Source organism: Megascapheus bottae, chromosome 3 (assembly GCF_031878675.1).
Source record: "Megascapheus bottae isolate mThoBot1 chromosome 3, mThoBot2.hap1, whole genome shotgun sequence".
Classification (NCBI taxonomy): domain Eukaryota; kingdom Metazoa; phylum Chordata; class Mammalia; order Rodentia; family Geomyidae; genus Megascapheus; species Megascapheus bottae.
In genome coordinates this window covers 45,404,951-45,422,981 of record NC_143511.1, presented here as the reverse complement: position 1 = coordinate 45,422,981, position 18,031 = coordinate 45,404,951, and the positions used below count along the sequence as shown (strand labels likewise).

The following is an 18,031-nucleotide window of genomic DNA, read 5'->3' as shown; positions in this document are numbered from 1 at the left end:
TGCTCAAGTGGTAGAGCACTAGCTATGAGAAAGGCCAAGGTCAGTGCCCAGGCCCTGAGTTCAAGCTCCAGGACTGGCAACAAAGAAAAAAAGCGAACAAAGAAACTTTGGTGTTTATATTATTGTCTGACACAATAGACTTTAAGTCAAAGAGGTCACGAGAGACAAAGAAATATATATTAATAAAATGTACCAGCTGGGTGCTGGTGGCTGCTCACACCTGTAATCCTAGGTACTCAGGAGGTTGAGATTTGAGGATCACTGGTTTAACGCCAGCCAGGGCATGCAAGTCCGTGAGACTCTTATCTCTAGTTAACCACCAGAGATCTGGAAGTGGCACTGTGGCTCAAGTAGTAGAGTGTTAGCCTGGAGCTGAAGAGCTCAGGGACAACACCCAGGCCCAGAGTTTAGGGCCCACGACCGATTAAAAAGAAAGAAGATACACAAAGCAAACATTTGGAGCTAACAACAGAACCCTAAAATATACGAAGCAAAACTGACAGAATTCTTTTAAAAAACGTGAAGGAAGGGTCAGTGGTAGAGTACTTTCCTAGCAAGTGTGAAACCCTGAGTTCAAACCCCGGTACCACCAAAAAAAGAATGACAATTCTATAATAATGGTTGGAAACTTAACCCACTTACAACAAATAATGTGAAGAACCAGAAAGATTAGTAATACTGCAGAAGAGTTGGGCAATACTATAGAGCAATTAGAACTCTCTACTGCTAATAGTCTTCTCAGCTGGGTGCCAGCAGCACATAGCTACTTAAGAAGCTGAGATCCAGGGATCATGGTTCAAAGCCAGCACAGAGAGAAAAGTCTGAGAGAAGTCCATCTCCAGAATAACTAGCAAAACATCAAGCTAGAGGCATGGCTCGAGTGGCAGATTGCTAGCTGATCAATAGTGACACCATAATTTCAAATCCTATTAGCAAGTCGGTTGCTAGTGGCTCATGCCTGAAGTCCTAACTACTCAGGAGGCTGAGATCTGAGGATTTCAGTTCAGAGCCAGCCTTGGCATACAAAATCTGAGAGACTTTTTATCTTGTTAACCACCAAAAAGCTAGAAGTGGAACTGTGGCTCAATTGGTATAGCCCTAGCTTTGAGCTTGCTAAAGGGCAGGACTTTAATTCAAGTACTCTAGTACTGGCACACACACACTCTCTCTCACACACACACACACACACACACACACACAAACCTGATGACAACAAAACATAACAAAACAACAAAAGTCTTCTCTCAAGTACACCTGAACCATTCCTTAGCACCGACCACCAATGTTAGAAAACAGTAAAACAAAACAAACTAAAATTACAAAAGTAGCTTTTCTGATCACAACTGAGTAACATTGGAAATCAGTCACAAAGGGAAAACTGAAAATTTCACAAGCAAATAGAAATTTCTGAAAATACACTGGTAGGCAGACACAATGAATGGTATGCCTGTAATCCCAGCAGTTAGGAGGCTGGGGCAGGAGGATTCTGAACTTGGTGTCAGCTTGGGCTGTGTAGTGAGACCATCTCAAACAACAACAACAACACCACAAAGCAAAACAAATCAAAGAAATACTCATAAAACACCCTATATGTCACAGGAAATGCTCAAAAGGGAAACTAGAAAATAATTTGAGAGAACCAAAACAACATACACGTACAACAAAAGGAAATTTGAATTTGTAAATATCTACAGGTAAAAATATTAACACTATAACCAGAAAACTGAGATCAGTTAACATTTGTGTCAATAAATCATATTTTAAAGAGCTAAAGAAAAAAACAACAAACCAAAAGCTAGCAGTAAAAGAAGGAAATTTAGGGTAGAGATGAATGAAACAGAAAATAGAAAAATATAGACAAGTCAAAAACAAACACTTGGTTTTTTAAAAATTTTGAAAAAAGAAAGTTATGTTACTAAAATCAGAAAAGCAGAAACTAGAAGGGGAGGAAACAAGATGATTGGAAGGGGGTGGGGTGAGGAAAATGGGGACAAAAATATGAGAAGTATCAATGTATGAGAAGTAATGCACCTACTATCTGGCTAATGTAACTGTAACCCCTCTATACATTAACCCAACAATAAAAAATAAAATAAAATAAAAAGAAAAGCAGAAACTACTACTGCCTTTACACAAACAAAAAGGATCAGGAGAGCAAAGTATGAATTATTATAACTCAAGAAATGCAGTCAATTTCAGAACAGATGAATTTGTAGAAATTAGGAAGAAACAAAATCTAAAAGACCCATTAGTAAGGTCATTGAATGAGTAGCAAAATACCTCTCAAAAAATATAAATACATAAATACCCTTGACCAGCTGACTTTACTAGCAAATTATTACAGATGGATAGCAATGCCTCTCTAGCTTTTGCAAAAAAAATCGAAATTTTACAACTTAAGGGGGAGGGAAAGTTGGAGAAAAATGTGGAGGGAGTAACAATGTTCGACAAGAAATGTACTCACTACCTTATATATGTAACTGTAACCCTTCTGTACATCACCAACAATAAAATAAAATTAAAAAAATAAAATCTGAAAAGGAGTGACTACTTCCTACCTTATTTTATAAGGCCTGCATTATCCTGACAGCCCAGTCAAAAATAGCAGAACAAAGAATACTACAGGCCAATACTCCTTGTGGATATGAATGCAACAATCTTCAAAATAGTACTCAGCAAGCCCAAATTCAGTAGTGTATTAAAAATATTATAAAGCAAATCCAGTGGGAGTTCATCCTCAGAATGCACAAGTAGAATGACATTAGCATATCAAATCAATTAATCCAACACCTTAACAAAATAATGGAGGGAAATACCTCATTATCACACTGACAAAATAAAGGTCTTTTACAATATCTGACACTTCCAGGAAAAACAAATAACTAGGGACCAGGAATTTGGCCTAGTGGCAGAGTGCTTACCTAGCATGCATGAAGACCCAGGTTCGATTCCTCATTCCCACATACAAAGAAAAAGCCAGAAGTGGTGCTCTAGTATCAAGTGGTAGAACACTAGCCTTGAGGAAAGCCCAAGGACAGTGTTCAGGCCTTGAGGATAAGCCCCAAAACTGGCAAAAAACAAACAAACCAACAAACAAACCCCCCCCCCAAAAAACAACTAAACTAAGACTAGAAGGAAACTTCATCAACATCAACAAAAATGCCATCTATGAACATCAATAAGCTAACATCAGCCACAAAAGATTGACAAATAATCCACAACTATCAGTGAGACTTTTGATATACATATTGGAAATTCTTGTCAAAGAAATATGATGGGAGGAAAGGTGACAAGAGGAAAAGAAAGTTATCCTTATACATAAATAACCTTATGAGAACAAAATCAAGAGAAACCACAAAAACAAAAGGTGAAAAGATAGTCCATAGAATGGAAAAATATTTTCAAATTATAAATAAGGTACATAAGATTTTAAAACTTGGGGCTGGGAGTTTGGCCTAGAGGTAGAGTGCTTACCTAGCATGCATGAAGACCCATGTTCCATTCCTTGCTACCACATACACAGAAAAAAGCAAAAGCTGGAAGTGGCGCTGTGGTTCTAGCCTTTAGAAAGTCCAAGGACAGTGCCTCAGCCCTGAGTTCAAGCTCCAGGACAGGCAAAAAAACAAAACAAAAAACCCCAACAACAACAAAACAAACAAACAAACCCAAAGTACAGCATTATGGATATGCAAAGACTTTATATCTTCTAGGATAGCTTTTTTTTTGGTCAGTTATGGAACTGGGTGTTGTCCCTGAGCTCTTCAGCTCAAGGCTAGCACCCTACACTTTGAGCCACAACACCACTTCACTTCCAGTTTTCTGGTGACTAACTGGAGATAAAGAGTCTCTTGGACATTGTAGTTCCCTGGGCTGGCTTTGAACCTCGATCCTCAGATCTCAGCCTCCTAAGTAGCTAGGATTACAGGCATGAGCCACTGTGCCCAGCTAGGATAGCTATTTTAACAAACAAAATAAGTGTTAAAAAGGACAGAGAGAAATTGGAACCTCATACATTGCTAAAGAGAATGTAAAATGGGGCATCTTTTACGGAAGACAGAATTATCATATGACCTAGTAATTCAATTCCTAGGTACACAGTAGAAGAACTTAGACAAAGAACTTCATATATCAATATTCATACCAGCAACAGTCACAATATCAAAAAGTAGAAAAAACTCAAATACAAACAGAAGATGAGTAAATAAGCAAAATGTTAGTTATATCCATGTATTTGAATATTCAGCTGCAAAAAGAAATAAACCTTTAAAACATTTACAGAAGAAACTGACCTTTAAAGCCTTTAATACTAAGAAAAATAAACTATAAAGAAAAGCACAAATATTGTATGACTGCACTTCTATTCTACTAGAATAGGAAAATCCACATAAATTGAAAAGATATAGAATTCTAATCTCAATAGTGGTAATGGCTACATAGCACTGTGTTTATATCACTTTACTGAATACTTAACAAATATTGATAAGAGTGGTATGTTTTATGTTATGCAAATTCTACCACAATTTAAAAACAAGTGGGAGAGACTATTGAGGGCCTAGTATCCCACCTATTGGGTACATAGCTGATTCTGAACCATTGTTTCTTAATTAGCTATTAAGTCTTTAATACTCACCCTTGTAACTTTTTCTTAGAGCTTTTACAAGAGATGATTAAGATATATGCTAATTGTCCATGCCTATAATCCTAGCCAAGATCTGAGATTTCAGAAGACTTGATTGAGATCTCCAAGGTCTGCCTAAGCAGACACAAAAACCTGGTACTGGGGGTATATTTCAAGTGGTAAAACACCAGCCAAGGGAAAACAAGACATTCAACCCCCAATAGACAGACAAGACATACAGACACACAGACACACAGACACACAGACACACTAAGTTTAAAGTAGTCTTGGAAACAGAACAAAAAAACTAGACTAGGGCTAAGATGGTAAAAAGGCATAAACGTAGCTTAATATCAAGAACAAAACCAAGCTAAGAGGAGATAAAGGCAGAGAGCTGAAAGAGCCGCAAATATAGTCACTTGAGCTCTGGGTAATTTTCCCTAACTAGTTTCCAGTCACTAACTGTAAGTTTACTGCTTCATGGGGAATAAAGGGTGAAAAAATGATACCTTACCATCTCATAAGCAAATGTTTCTTGTCTGCAGACTCGATCTATTGTGATGGTTTCTTCTCGATGTTCCAAGAATCTCTTTCTAACCCTGTTATAGATACACACACATACAAAACTGAAATTCAACTCTTCCTTTTTCCTTCCTTCTCTCTTTCTCATCCTTCCTTCCTTTCTTTTTTGTTGGTAATAGCGCTTGAACTCAAGGAATAGGTACTATTTCTGAGCTCTTTTAGGCTCAAGACTAGTACTCTTCCACCTTGAGCCACAGCTCCATTTATAGGTTTTTTTTGTTTTGTTTTTTTAAAACAGTTCTTGTGCTTTCTCAAGACAAGAGCTCTACCACTTGAGTCATTGCACCACTTCCAACTTTTTCTATGTATGTGGTACTGAGGAATCAAACTTGGGTCTTTGTTCATGCTAGGCAAGTACTCCACCACTAGACTAAATCCTGGCCCCTACTTCCAGTTTTTGAGTGGTTGATTGGAGATAAGTCTCACAGGGACTTTTTTGCCTAGGTTGTCTTCAAACTCTAATTCTCACATCTCAGCCTTCTGAATAGTTAGGATTACAGGCGTGAGTCACTGTCACGCTTCAAAAATCTTTTTTTTTTTTTTTTTTGCCAGTCCTGGGACTTGAACTCAGGGTATGGGCCCTGTCTATGGAAACGTTTTGCTCAAGGCTAACGCTCTGCCACTTGAGCCAAAGCACCACTTCTGGCTTTTTCTCTGTATGTGGTACTGAGGAATCGAACCCAGGGCTTCATGCAGGCTAGGCGAGCACTCTACCACTAGGTTACATTCCCAGCCCCCTCTTCAACAATCTTTACTGTGATTTCAAAATGATCTTCAATATTAAACTCCCTCCTCTCACCCCCATGCTGGGAAAAACCTAAAGACTCACATGTGTCAAGCAGGAGCTCTATCAGCTACATTCTACAGCCCCAATATTTATCCTTTTCCTTTGACTAATGCTGGACTTAAAGAAAGGTACAAAAGCCTGGTGCTGGTGGCTCATGCCTGCAATCCTAGCTATTCAGAAGGCTTAGATCTGAGGATCACAGTTCAAAGCTATCCAGGGTAGGAAACTCGTAATACTCTTATCCCCAATAAACTACTCAAAAAGGTCAGAAGTGGTTGGGGCCAGGAGTTTGGCCTACTGGTAGAGTGCTTCTCTAGCATGCATGAAGACCCAGGTTCAATTCTTCAGTACCACATATACAGATAAAAGCTGGGAGTGGTGCTTGAGAAAGCCCAAGGAGTGCCCAGGACCTGAGTTCAAGGGGGACAGGCAAAAAAAAAAAAAGTCAGAAGTGGTGCTGTGGCTCAAGTGATACAATGCCCATACCAAACAAAAGAAGGTCAGGGACAGTGCCCAGGCCCAGAGTTTATCCTCCAAGCCCCAGAATCAGGAGAAAAGAAAAGAAGGAATAAAACAAGAGATCCCTCCTATCTCTTGTCCAACTTTAAGTATCATAGATGATCATTATGAACAGAAATATTAATATATTATTATAAATTTTTTCCAAATGTTACATAATTTTGAATTGATATCTTCCTCCTTCTATTCGTACCTACCCCCAGAGGTGTAGATTCCTAAGCAGGATCTCATATAGCATTGGTTTGTTTTTTTTTTAAATTTTTATTTTTTATTTTTTGCCAGTCCTGGGGTTTGAACTCAGGGCCTGGGCGCTGTCTTGGACACTTTTTGCTCAAGGCTAGTGCTCTGTCACTTGAGCCACAGCACCACTTCTGGCTTTTTCTGTGTATGTGGCACTGAGGAATCGAACCCAGGGCTTCGTGCATGTTAGGCCACATTCCCAGCAGTATTGGTTATTTTTTCTCAGTCTCTCTCCTGTTAGTTTCTTTGTCTCTTTGTAATACACATAGCTTTCCCTTTTTGGAAACCAAAGATGTTGAAGACTCATCCTGTATGTCTTGCCTTAATCCTAGAATTGACTACTTGTAAGAACCTTGTTCCTTTAATGGAAATAGGTATTAAGATACTAGTATCTCTGTATTAGATGTTGTAGGTAGTAGAGTTAATGATTCTAAGTCTCTCAGTTGAGACATACAAAAAACACACATGTACAAACATCATTTCTGGCTTATATTAATTATATAATACCATCAATTTACACAGATACTTATAATCATAAACTAAATCACAAAATTCACTGTTGCCTTTCATTTTATCTTGCTTATAACTTTTCTCCACAAATGAGAAACCTATGTCTCAGGATACAGAAATCTATGTCTCAATTCTTAAGTATATAAAGCAGTTACAGAATTGTTTACCTTGTGCCCCCATGAAAAACATTAGAGTAGTTCTTTTGTTTTCTGCTTTACAACATTATGCAGCTCTTTTCTACCTCTTAGTTTGTGTTATTCATCTGTTGGCCTCATTAGTTAGGGTCTGTATTCTACTTTAGGTTGGGGAACCTAAAGCAGTTGACTTCATTCTATTATTTTTGGGTATGTGAAGGCTACATGAAATACTACTATGACTCTAAGGAGTCAATTGGTACATTTCCTTTGTCCCTGCTAATCTGTTCCCATTACCTCACTTTCTTTCCAGCCCTTTCCCACCTACCTGCAAAGAAAACCAATCTCTATAGTTCTGGTTTATCCTTTCACTAGCCTTTTGTTCAAAAACAAAACCAACAATGAAAGTAATCCCAGGTGCCTGTGTATTTATCTCCTGCTGTACCAGTCCGAGTTCAACCAAGAGGAAAATATTAAATAATCTGATTTGAAAAGAGAAAGCCTATTTCTTTCTTTTTCTTTTCTTTCTTTTGTGTGTGTGTGTGTGTGTGTGTGCTGGTCCTGAGGTTTATACTCAGGGATTGGGCAATGTCCCTAAGTTTTTATGCTCAAGGATAGCACTCTTACCTGAGCTACAACTCCACTTCTGGAATTTTTTTTTAATTTTTTGGCAGTTTATTGCAGTCTCATGTGCATGGAATGCTCAGGCTGGCTTTGAACCATGATCCTCAGATCTCAGCCTGAGTTGTCAGAACTAAAAGCATGAGAATTATAAGAATTATTAATTTCAACAGAAGACTAGAACAATAAGGGATTAGAAAAAAAGAAAACTTCCAAAGAATAAAAAAAAAAAAGTTCTGAACTTCCTTCCCGGGCCCACGAGGAGCGGGCGACAGCGGCGGGAACCAGCACCGGCCTGCAGGCCCAGGACCAGGTGCCAGCGGGTGGCTAGAGTCAGCCTAGCACCGGACTCAACATGAGTGAGGTTTCCTGCAAAAAAACCGGATGAGTACTTGGAGTAGCCTGAATATTTCATGGCTGTGGCCTTTTTGTCAGCACAAAGAAGCAAAGATCCAAATTCCCAGAATCCGGAACTATTGCTGGACACCGGTGACTCCGCCTGTAATCCTAGCTACTTGGGAGGCTGTGATCTGAGGATCCTGATTCAAAGCCGTACAAGGCAGGAAAGTCCATGATACTCTATCTTCAACTAACTACCCCAGAACCTGGAAGTGGAGCTGTGGCTCAAGTGTAGAGTACCAGCCTTGGCCCAAAAAAGCTAAGGCTCTGAGTTCAAGCCACAGCACTGGTACATCCACAAAAAGAATCTTGTATCACTGAAGATGAATAATTTTAAACATGCTTGAATTTCTCTAACTGCAAGAGAAACTTAAAATGTTCTGTGCCCAACTTCTCTGAAGCCCCTCTATTTCCTGTAAGAAGGATCACTTGAGGCCAGAGGGCAGAGTGATGCCATGACTGCTAAGTTATTTTTGTGTAACACATAGAATATGTTTAACACTACTCAGGTAATTTTTTTCCCCTAAACCTATTTGGCTAACTGTAATACTGTCTAAAATAAGTATTGTACTAATATTACATTAAATGTGATGGAAGTCAAACCTATAAAATGTTGAAAATCTCTTACACGTAGTGAAGGACAGAATATATCCTGTTCATTTGTCAAACTTCTAAAGCACTGCCTACATGAGACAGTAAGGATTAATCAAGCCCCAGTAAGAGAGAATTTGAAAAATACAGTTTTCTAATTATACAATTTCTTCTCAGTGGTCCAAGGTTAATGTAGTTTTGAATTCTGACAGTAATAGAAAAAAAAAGACAGAAAGAGAAGAAAAGACCAGAGCGTATGAATTGTCTTATAACTACCTGAAACAGAGGTTCTCTTCTGGCAATAAAGAATTTATAAGCATTAAAAAAAAAATGTTCTAAATATCCCTCCTATCCCCCACCCCCACCCCATTGTAACAATACTGTGATCAGCTGGGCACTGGTAGCTCACATCTGTAATCCTAGATATTCATGATCTGAAGCTTATGTTTCAAAGCCAGCCAGGGCAGGAAAATCTATGAGACTCTTATCTCCAGTTAACCACCAAAAAGCTGGATGTGAAGCTGTGGCTCAGGTAATTCAATATATACGTGTGTGTGTGTGTGTGTGTGTGTGTGTGTGTGTGTATATATTTTTTTTTTTTTCCCCCCTTGGGTCATGGGGCTTGAACTCTGGGCCTGGGGACTATCTCTGAGCTCTTCAGCTCAAGGCTACCACCCTACACCTGAGCCACAGTGCCACTTCCCGTTTTCTAGTGATAAATTGGAAATAAAGAGTCTCACAGTCTTTAGTGCCCAGGTTGGCTTTGAACCACCATTCTCAGATCCCAGCCTCCTGAATAGCTAGGATTACAGGCGTGAGCCACCACACCAAGCTACATATGTATTTTCTTCCTTTCTTCCTTCCTTCCCCCTCCCTTTCTCTCTTTCTCTCTTCCTCTCTCTCTTCTTCTCTCTCTCTTTCTTTCTTTCTTTCTTTCTTTCTTTCTTTCTTTCTTTCTTTCTTTCTTTCTTTCTTTCTTTCTTTCTTTCCTTTTTTTGCTAGTCCTGGGGCTTGAACTTAGGGCCTGAGCACTGTCCTTGACCTTTCTCAAGGCTAGTACTCTAATCATTTGAGCCACAGCACCACTTTCAGCCTTTTTTTTTTTTTGCCAGTTCTAGGCTTGAGCTCAGGACCTGAGCACTGTCCTTGGGACTTTCTCAAGGCTAGAGCTCTACCACTTGAGCCTCAGCACCATTTTCGGCTTTTTTCTATGTATGTGGTACCAAGGAATCGAACCCAGGTGTTTGTGCATGGTAGGGAAGCACTCTTAGGCCACACTCCCTAATTTTCTTAACAGTAGATATATTTTTTCAGTAGATTGCTACAATTGGGATTTCTGAATCAAAGGTTTAAGTGCATATAATTTTATGCTATTTTGTTACCAAATTTCCCCTATATTTTATATCAATTCATGCTCTCATCAGCAACACTAAAGAACATCTGCTTTTCAGGTGAGCCAGGTTGAAAGAATGTTCATGTCTAAGTCTATATTACTCTTCAAGGTAAAGGCAACTCATGTATTTTTTTTTTTTTTTTTTTGCCAGTCCTGGGCTTGAGCTCAGGGCCTGAGCACTGTCCTTGGACTTTCTCAAGGCTAGAACTCTACCACTTGAGCCTCAGCACCACTTCCGGCTTTTTCTCTATGTGTGGTACCAAGGAATCGAACCTGGGTCTTCATGCATGCTAGGCAAGCACTTTAACCACTAGGCCAACTCCCAGCCCAACTCATGTACTTTTAATCTTCATTATTTTGAGTATGCTAGATCACTTTTTTCTCTGTCTTATATTTTTGGTGGTCTTGTTTTACCTTTTTTTGGTGCTGAGGGTCAAATCCAAGACCTGCCACACAAGCATTCTGCCATGAAACTACATCCATCATTCTTATTTATTTGTGTGGGTATGAGCATGTTAATTACAACTATATATGTTTCCCTATTTTTCTGGCATTTTAATCTTCTTTTCTAAAACTTTTTTTTTTTTTGCCAGTCCTGGGGCCTGGGTACTGTCCTTGGACACTTTTTGCTCAAGGCTAGCACTCTGCGACTTGAGCCACAGTACCACTTCTAGCTTTTTCTATGTATGTGATTCCAGGGAATCAAACCCAGGGGTTCATGCATGCTAGGTGTGTGTGTGTGTGTGTGTGTGTGTGTGTGTGTGTGTGTGTGTGTGTGTGTGTGTGTGTGTGTATGTGTGCTGATATTATGTTTTACCACCAGAGCTACTGCTCCACTTTTGGATTTTTGCTGGTTATTGGAGGTTAAGAGGCTCACAGGCTTTTCTGCCCGAGCTGGCTTAAATGGCAATCCTCAGTTTTCATGCATGCTAGGTGTGTGTGTGTGTGTGTGTGTGTGTGTGTGTGTGTGTGTGTGTGTGTGTGTGTGTGTGTGTGTGTGTGTGTGTGTGTGTGTGTGTGTGTGTATGTGTGCTGATATTATGTTTTACCACCAGAGCTACTGCTCCACTTTTGGATTTTTGCTGGTTATTGGAGGTTAAGAGGCTCACAGGCTTTTCTGCCCGAGCTGGCTTAAATGGCAATCCTCAGTTTTCAGTCCCTTGAGTAGCTAGGAATTCAGGCATGAGCCACCAGTGCCCGGCATGAGCTACTGGTGCCCAGCTTTTTATACTTATTTTAAATGCCTTTAGTTAACCATGTTCTTACTTAACTTTTTATTATCTGGTTCACCAGGGATTTTTTCCCCCCTCTGTATTACTTAAAACTCACCTTTTGACCATATATTTTTAGTTACAGTATTATACTTTATGATAATTACAAAACTTTTGTACATCATCCCAAGTCATCAATCCATTGGATGAAGCTTATCCACTAGTAATAGCTGGTATGGACAGGAATTTAATTATTATAGTGTTATAAGCTGAAATACATTTTTCTTTCTTTCTCTTTTTTGGTACTGGGACTCGAACCCAGGATGTTTCACTTGCTAGTAAGTGCTTTGCCACTGAGTTACATCCCAGTCTCTGAAACACATTTTCTATAGCTTCAATATTTGAAGGACATTATGTTAGACATTAAAGGCTTAGTTCCTGCTTTCAAAGACTTTCCAAAACAATAATGTTACAGTATAGCCTTGCTTTGTAAATCAGTTTGCAACATTTGATGCTTTTTGTAAATCTGCAAGGTTAATTGTTCTTTTTTGGTAGAAGCTTTAAATCATTTCATCATTATCTTTAAAATATGATAGTCTTATTAAGTTAAGTTATATCTCTTAATAATTCTAATTGTCAAATGGAAGAGACTTTCAATGTGTAACTTTAGGTTCTTTCTACTTCTGCAAGCTTTTTTTTTTGTACTAGTCCTGGCATTGTCCCTGAGCTTTCTGTTTTATTCAGGCTAGCATTCTACCACTTAAGCCACATCTTCACTTCTAGCTTTTTGGTAGTTTAGTGGACATAAAGAGTTTCATGGATTTTCCTGCCCAGGCTGGCTTTGAACCATGATCCTCAGACCTCAACATCTAAGAAGCTAGGATTAGTAACTAGGACAACAACCATGAACTACTACTGGCACTGGGCATATTATACTTTTTTTTTAATACACGAAGAAATTTTAAAAATATTAATCTTTGCTACTGTTTCATCTTTCGTCTTCAAGGACTGTGATAAGTTTGCCTTCTTCTAGTCCCAATACTTTCTGACTGATTTTTACTTTTTTTAAAATGACATCTTAAATTTCTTTATTGTTTTATATGCTTTTGCTAACTGCCTCACTAAATTTCCATTTGAGTCTATTCTCCCTTGAACATCTCACAATTTCTTTATTGTGATACAATTTTGCCTTTTCTCCTTTTTTTTTTTTTTTTGCCAGTCCTGGACTTGAACTCAGGGCCTGGGCACTATCCTTGTACTTTCTCAAGGCCTGCACTCTACCACTTGAGCCATAGCAACACTTCTGGGTTTTTCTGTATATGTAGTACTAAGGAATCGAACCCAGGGCTTCATGCCTACTAGGCAAGCACTCTACCCTAGGCCATACTCTCAGCCCCTCCTTTCATATTTTTCCTGCATTCTATCAATTTTTTTCATTTCTCTTTTTCATTTTCATTTAGTTTTAAAATGTCTAATCTGAGGTATTTTTATACCCAAAAATGTTTGTTTTGAATGTATGCAATTGTTTGGTTTTCTTCTTTAACCTCAGTATTTTCTGGAGAAGGGGAGCTCGGGGTGGTACATTCTCTATTACTTGACCATGCTTCAAATCATTATTGCTCTGGTGGGTTTTTTTTGTTTGTTTGTTTTTGCCAGTCCTAAGACTTGAACTCAGGGCTTGGGCACTGTCCTTGGGCACTTTTTGCTCAAGGCTACTGCTCTACCACTTGAGAGCCCCAGCAACACTTGTGGCTTTTTCTGTGTATGTGGTACCTAAGAATCGAATCCAGGGCTTTGTACATGCAAGGCAAGCATTTTACCACTAGGCTACGCTTCCAGCCCTGTTTGTTTGTTCTTATCTTTTGGACATAGGGTTTTACTTTTTTCCTGGGAAAGTCTAACAAGCATGCCCAACAACATTTGGTGTTTTCTGTTGAAATAGGGTTGTATGAGCTTTTTTACCCTTGCTGGCATAGCACCACATCTTCCTGCTCTCTGCCTCCCATGTAAGATTACAGACATGAGCCATCAAGCCCAGCTAAATCCTTCTATTTGTGGTTCTTTTTCTTGCAGGGCTCTAAAGCTTCCCCTTTTCACCAGTAAACAAGGTTTGTTGGCCACAGAAATGAGAGGAGTGAGGAGAATAACCTGGCTGAAATTGTTATAAATTAAAAATAAGTGTGGAACCTTTTATGAAACAAATTTTGTTAGTACAATTACAGTAGAGACAAATCTCTCCAGTTTTCAGAAATAAAAAACCTTTTCTTTAGTTAGGTGCCAGTGGTTCACACCTATAATCCTAGCTACTGGAGGCTGAGATCTGAGGACTGTGCAGGAAAGTCTATGAAACATTTATCTCCAATTAACCAGCAAAAAGCTGGAAGTGGAAGTGTAGTTCAAGTGGTACAGTGAAAAGCCCAGTACCAAACTTTGAGGCGCAGTACCAAAACATGAACACACACCCACAAACACACACAAATTATATTTAAAGTATATAAAAAGATACAGAAGATAAGATAGAAGATAAGCTATTTAGTCTATCACATATTAAGGAAAATGACATATATCAAAGAATCTTTAGCAATTAGCTTTTTTACCCATATAGGCAAAAGTAACTCAAATAGCTTCTTCATTAGGCAAGAAAACAAAAAGTGCCAGAAATTGATTTTATGTCACAATTAAAAGGATCATATGTTGTTGTTATTTTTATGTTAAGTAATTGGGAAGGAGAAGAAAAGTTTGGGGAATAGAAACAGAGACAAATTTAGGCTTTTGGAAAAAGAAGAAAAGTTTGGGGAATAGAAACAAAGACAGATTTAGGCTTTTGGAAAAAATCTAAAACTTTATAGGATCATTAAGGTTTTTTGTTAATCATGCTTTAAATATGATAGTACAGGCTACATCAAAACAATCCAGCTAAAGAATATTTTGATTCCCTTTCCATAATACATCACAATATTCCATGTCATATGTTACATTCTGTGCTATGTTGCCCACTATGTTACATTTTTCATTATATGTACATATATATGAATATATAGATAGATATATAGATATACATATGTATGTGTGTGTGAGGAGAGAGAGAGAGAGAGAGAGAGAAGGAATATGAAAATATGAATATTTCAGGGGGAATAGTAGAAAAGGTAGAATAAATCAAGGAACCATAAAATGAAAGTTATAATCTCATGAATATATGCAGATTAGAGCTCATCTGTGAACTATGTTATCCAATGTACGTAAAAAAATGAGTGAGCAGCCAGGCGCAGCACGATAGCTCATGCCAAGGTTCAAAGCCAGCCTGGGCACAAAAGAACCTGAGATTCTTATCTCCAATTAACCTCTAGAAAACAGGAAGTGGGGCTTGGTTAGAAGGAAGGGAGGTATCCTGGAGTTGAAGAGCTCAGAGACAGCACCCAGGCCCAGGGACAGTGCTCTGGCAAAGTTCAAGCCCCATGACCCACCAAAAAAAAGAAAAGAAAATGAGTGTGCATTCAGAAATTTTCATTATGAGTGACCAGTAATTTTGGACTTGGATTTCATAGTAATCAAAATTTCGAAATGTAGCTAATCATGCCTATAATTCTAACTACTCATGAGACTGAGATCTGAGGATCGTGGTTGAAAGCCAGCCCAGATAGCAAAGTCCGTGAGACCTATCTCCAATTAACTACCAGAAAACCAGAAGTGGCACTGTGGCTCAAAGTGGCAGAGTGATAGTCTTGAGCAAAAACAGCTTAGGGACAGTGCCCAGGCTCCAAATTCAAGCCCCATGACTGACAAAAAAAAAAAAAAATGTCAACATGTTTGTCTTTTTAAACTCCATTTTTCTATTTCATTTTTATAGTATTTTACAACAGTATGGATCTGCCAAAGATTAAAAATTAAAAATAGCTAGGCATTATTGGCTCATACCTCTAAGCCAGCCTAGCTACTCAGAAAGATAAACCTTCAAGACTTATTTCCAATTAACCACCAAAAAGCCAGAACTGGAGGCATGGCTCAAGTGGCAGAGTGTCAGCCTTGAACAAGAAAGCCTAACAAGAGCACAAGGCCTGGGCTGGGAGTTTGGCCTAGTGGTAGAGTGCTTGCCTAGCATGCACGAAGACCCGGGTTCAATTCCTTGGTACCACATACTTAGAAAAAGCCAGAAATGGTGCTGAAGCTCAAGTGGTAGAGTTCTAGCCTTGAGAAAAATCCAAGGACAGTGCTCAGGCCCTGAGCTTAAGCCCAGGACTGGCAAAAAAAAAAAAAAAAAAAGCACAAGGCCCTGAGTTCAAGCCCTAATACTGGCCCCAAAATAAATAAATATTAAAAGCTGGTCCTTTACCACAGATACTTTGAGAAATAATATTAGTATATCTAACTTGAATTTCAGATCTATATTAACTTTACCTTTGCACATACAAAAGCTGGATACTATAAATCCAATTTTTCAAAATACAATGTTTTTAAAATCTGTAAATAAACTAGGAACTGGTGGTTCATGCCTGTTGTAATCCTAGCTACTCAGGAGGCTGAGACCTGAGGATTCCAGTTCAAAGCCAATCTAGTTAGGAAAGTCTATGACACTCTTATCTCAATTTATCACACACACACACACACACACACACACACACACAACCAAACCTTGGACAAAAATGTTCAAGGATAGCACCCAAGTCCTGAATTCAAGCCATAGGACTGCGTACACATGCACATAAGGTTTAAATAAATTGTACTGGGTCTGGCAATGTGGATGGCATGATCAACAAAAAGCCAGGGACCCTGGTTTCAATCCTGAGCACTAAAAATAAAGAACTGAACAAAAGCAAAGTCATCCATACCCCAGAGTCACCAGGTCAGTATCATCTGGAATGACTTCAGGATCCTCACCTTCTTCAAGGCATCTCAGTTTATCAAGGCTAAAACAAAAGAGCAAAAGTAAAACTTTGTCAGAAGTGCATCCAGTCAATCCCAGAGCTTGTCCTAAATACGCCACTGACATAATTAAGAAGTCAGAGGAAATCCAGCAGGCAGCTTAAGAGAAGGGCAGGATTTGAGGCAATGGTTTCTGTATTTCATGACGGAAAAGATACATGGGCGATTGAAGGTGGCAAATATCGTTAAATGGAGAAAGAGATTGTTACGTTTATTGTTTTCACCCCACACAAGGCAATTCGGGGGAAAACTGTCAGTAACAGCATAGACAAGAGAACGTGCGGAGACCCCGATTTTAAATACTTCTCAGGCTAAGACGAATTCCGCCTCATCATTACTAAGGTGCTTCCACTGTGTCACGTCAAGGCTTGATAAACCCTACTTTGATGACCTTTAAACATTAACGAAAATAGAAACAACAACAACAACTCCCCTAGTCTTTCTTGTAGCGGTCTCATTCCTTAAACTCGCAGCGACTGTACATTCGGATGCCAGAGCCTCTTCCAAGGTTTCCGCAAGGGACGGGGCGCGGGGGATGGGGTTCCACAGACCCCGAGTGTACGCCCCGGGCCCCTCACCAGCTCGAGTCCCCGCAAGCAGGGACCAGAGCGGGCGCCGTGCCGGGCTCCAGCTGCTGCGCCCCGGGCCCAGGGCCGGGTACTCACCCGCACACCGCCCTCAGCTCGGCCGCAGCCTCCAGGCTGCAGCCCAAATCCCGGGCCACCGCGGCATCTTCCAAGTCGGAGTCTGCGACTCCGGGGACTGGCGGCTCCCTCAGCGACAAGTCCCCGGCCCCGTGCAGCCGGCCGCGCCACAGCTCCCCAAAGGCTCCCACGTGGAAAGCGCGAGTGTTCAGCTCCGGCAGCTCGTACTCCGGAAAGTTGGAACTACCAGCACTAGATATCTGATCCTGCTTACCGCCCACCCCGCTCCACGCAAGACCGGCCCCAGCATTTTCAGCCATGCCAGCCACACTCCTTTTCCGCAAAAGGCCCCTGAGCAGGGTCTCGCAGGGCGTGACGGGATTTGTAGTAGCGTGTGACACCGAGGCAGCGAGCAGTGGCGCGACGCAGGCAAGGCCTGAGAAACTACATTTCCCGGCAGGCCCTGCGCGCCGCCTGGGCGAGGCTCAGCCGCTGCCGGGGTAGGGTTGGGCGCATTGTTCTCGGCTGGCTGTGTTGGGGCGGGGAAGCCGAGGTGGCTCCCGCCCGCAGTCACGGGTCTGGGACTCTGTGACCCTCCAGCGACGGCATTGCCGGATGGGAATGGCTTTGCCACGCCCTGCGATTCCGCTGCCTGCCTCCCTCTGCCCTGGCCCAGGGAGTGTGGAACTTTTCCTTGACTCCGGGATTCACGGGCTGCCTGCTGCCCTGCCGTGGTCGTCGAGCTGCCGAAACCCCGGGGAGCCGGGACCCGCCTTCGGGTCCGCAGACGAACCCCGTGTGCACTCGTCCGGGCCGTGTGCATGGCTGTACACACGCACGCGAGCGGGTACCGAGCGGCCAC

General features: G+C 40.5%; 1 protein-coding gene across 1 annotated transcript in view; it reads right to left on the bottom strand.

Moving 5' to 3' along the window:
• Snapc3 (small nuclear RNA activating complex polypeptide 3) overlaps positions 1–17,501 on the bottom strand; it is a 44,277-nt gene extending 26,776 nt beyond the window's left edge. The window contains exons 1-3 of the mRNA XM_090330017.1: positions 17,191–17,501; positions 16,432–16,509; positions 5,133–5,217 (exon numbers count right to left, since the gene is read on the bottom strand). Coding sequence (XP_090186143.1) covers positions 5,133–5,217; positions 16,432–16,509; positions 17,191–17,489 — 462 coding nt within the window. The 5' untranslated portion in view covers positions 17,490–17,501. The remainder of the gene's footprint in view (positions 1–5,132; positions 5,218–16,431; positions 16,510–17,190) is intronic.
• Positions 17,502–18,031: the final 530 nt, after the last annotated feature.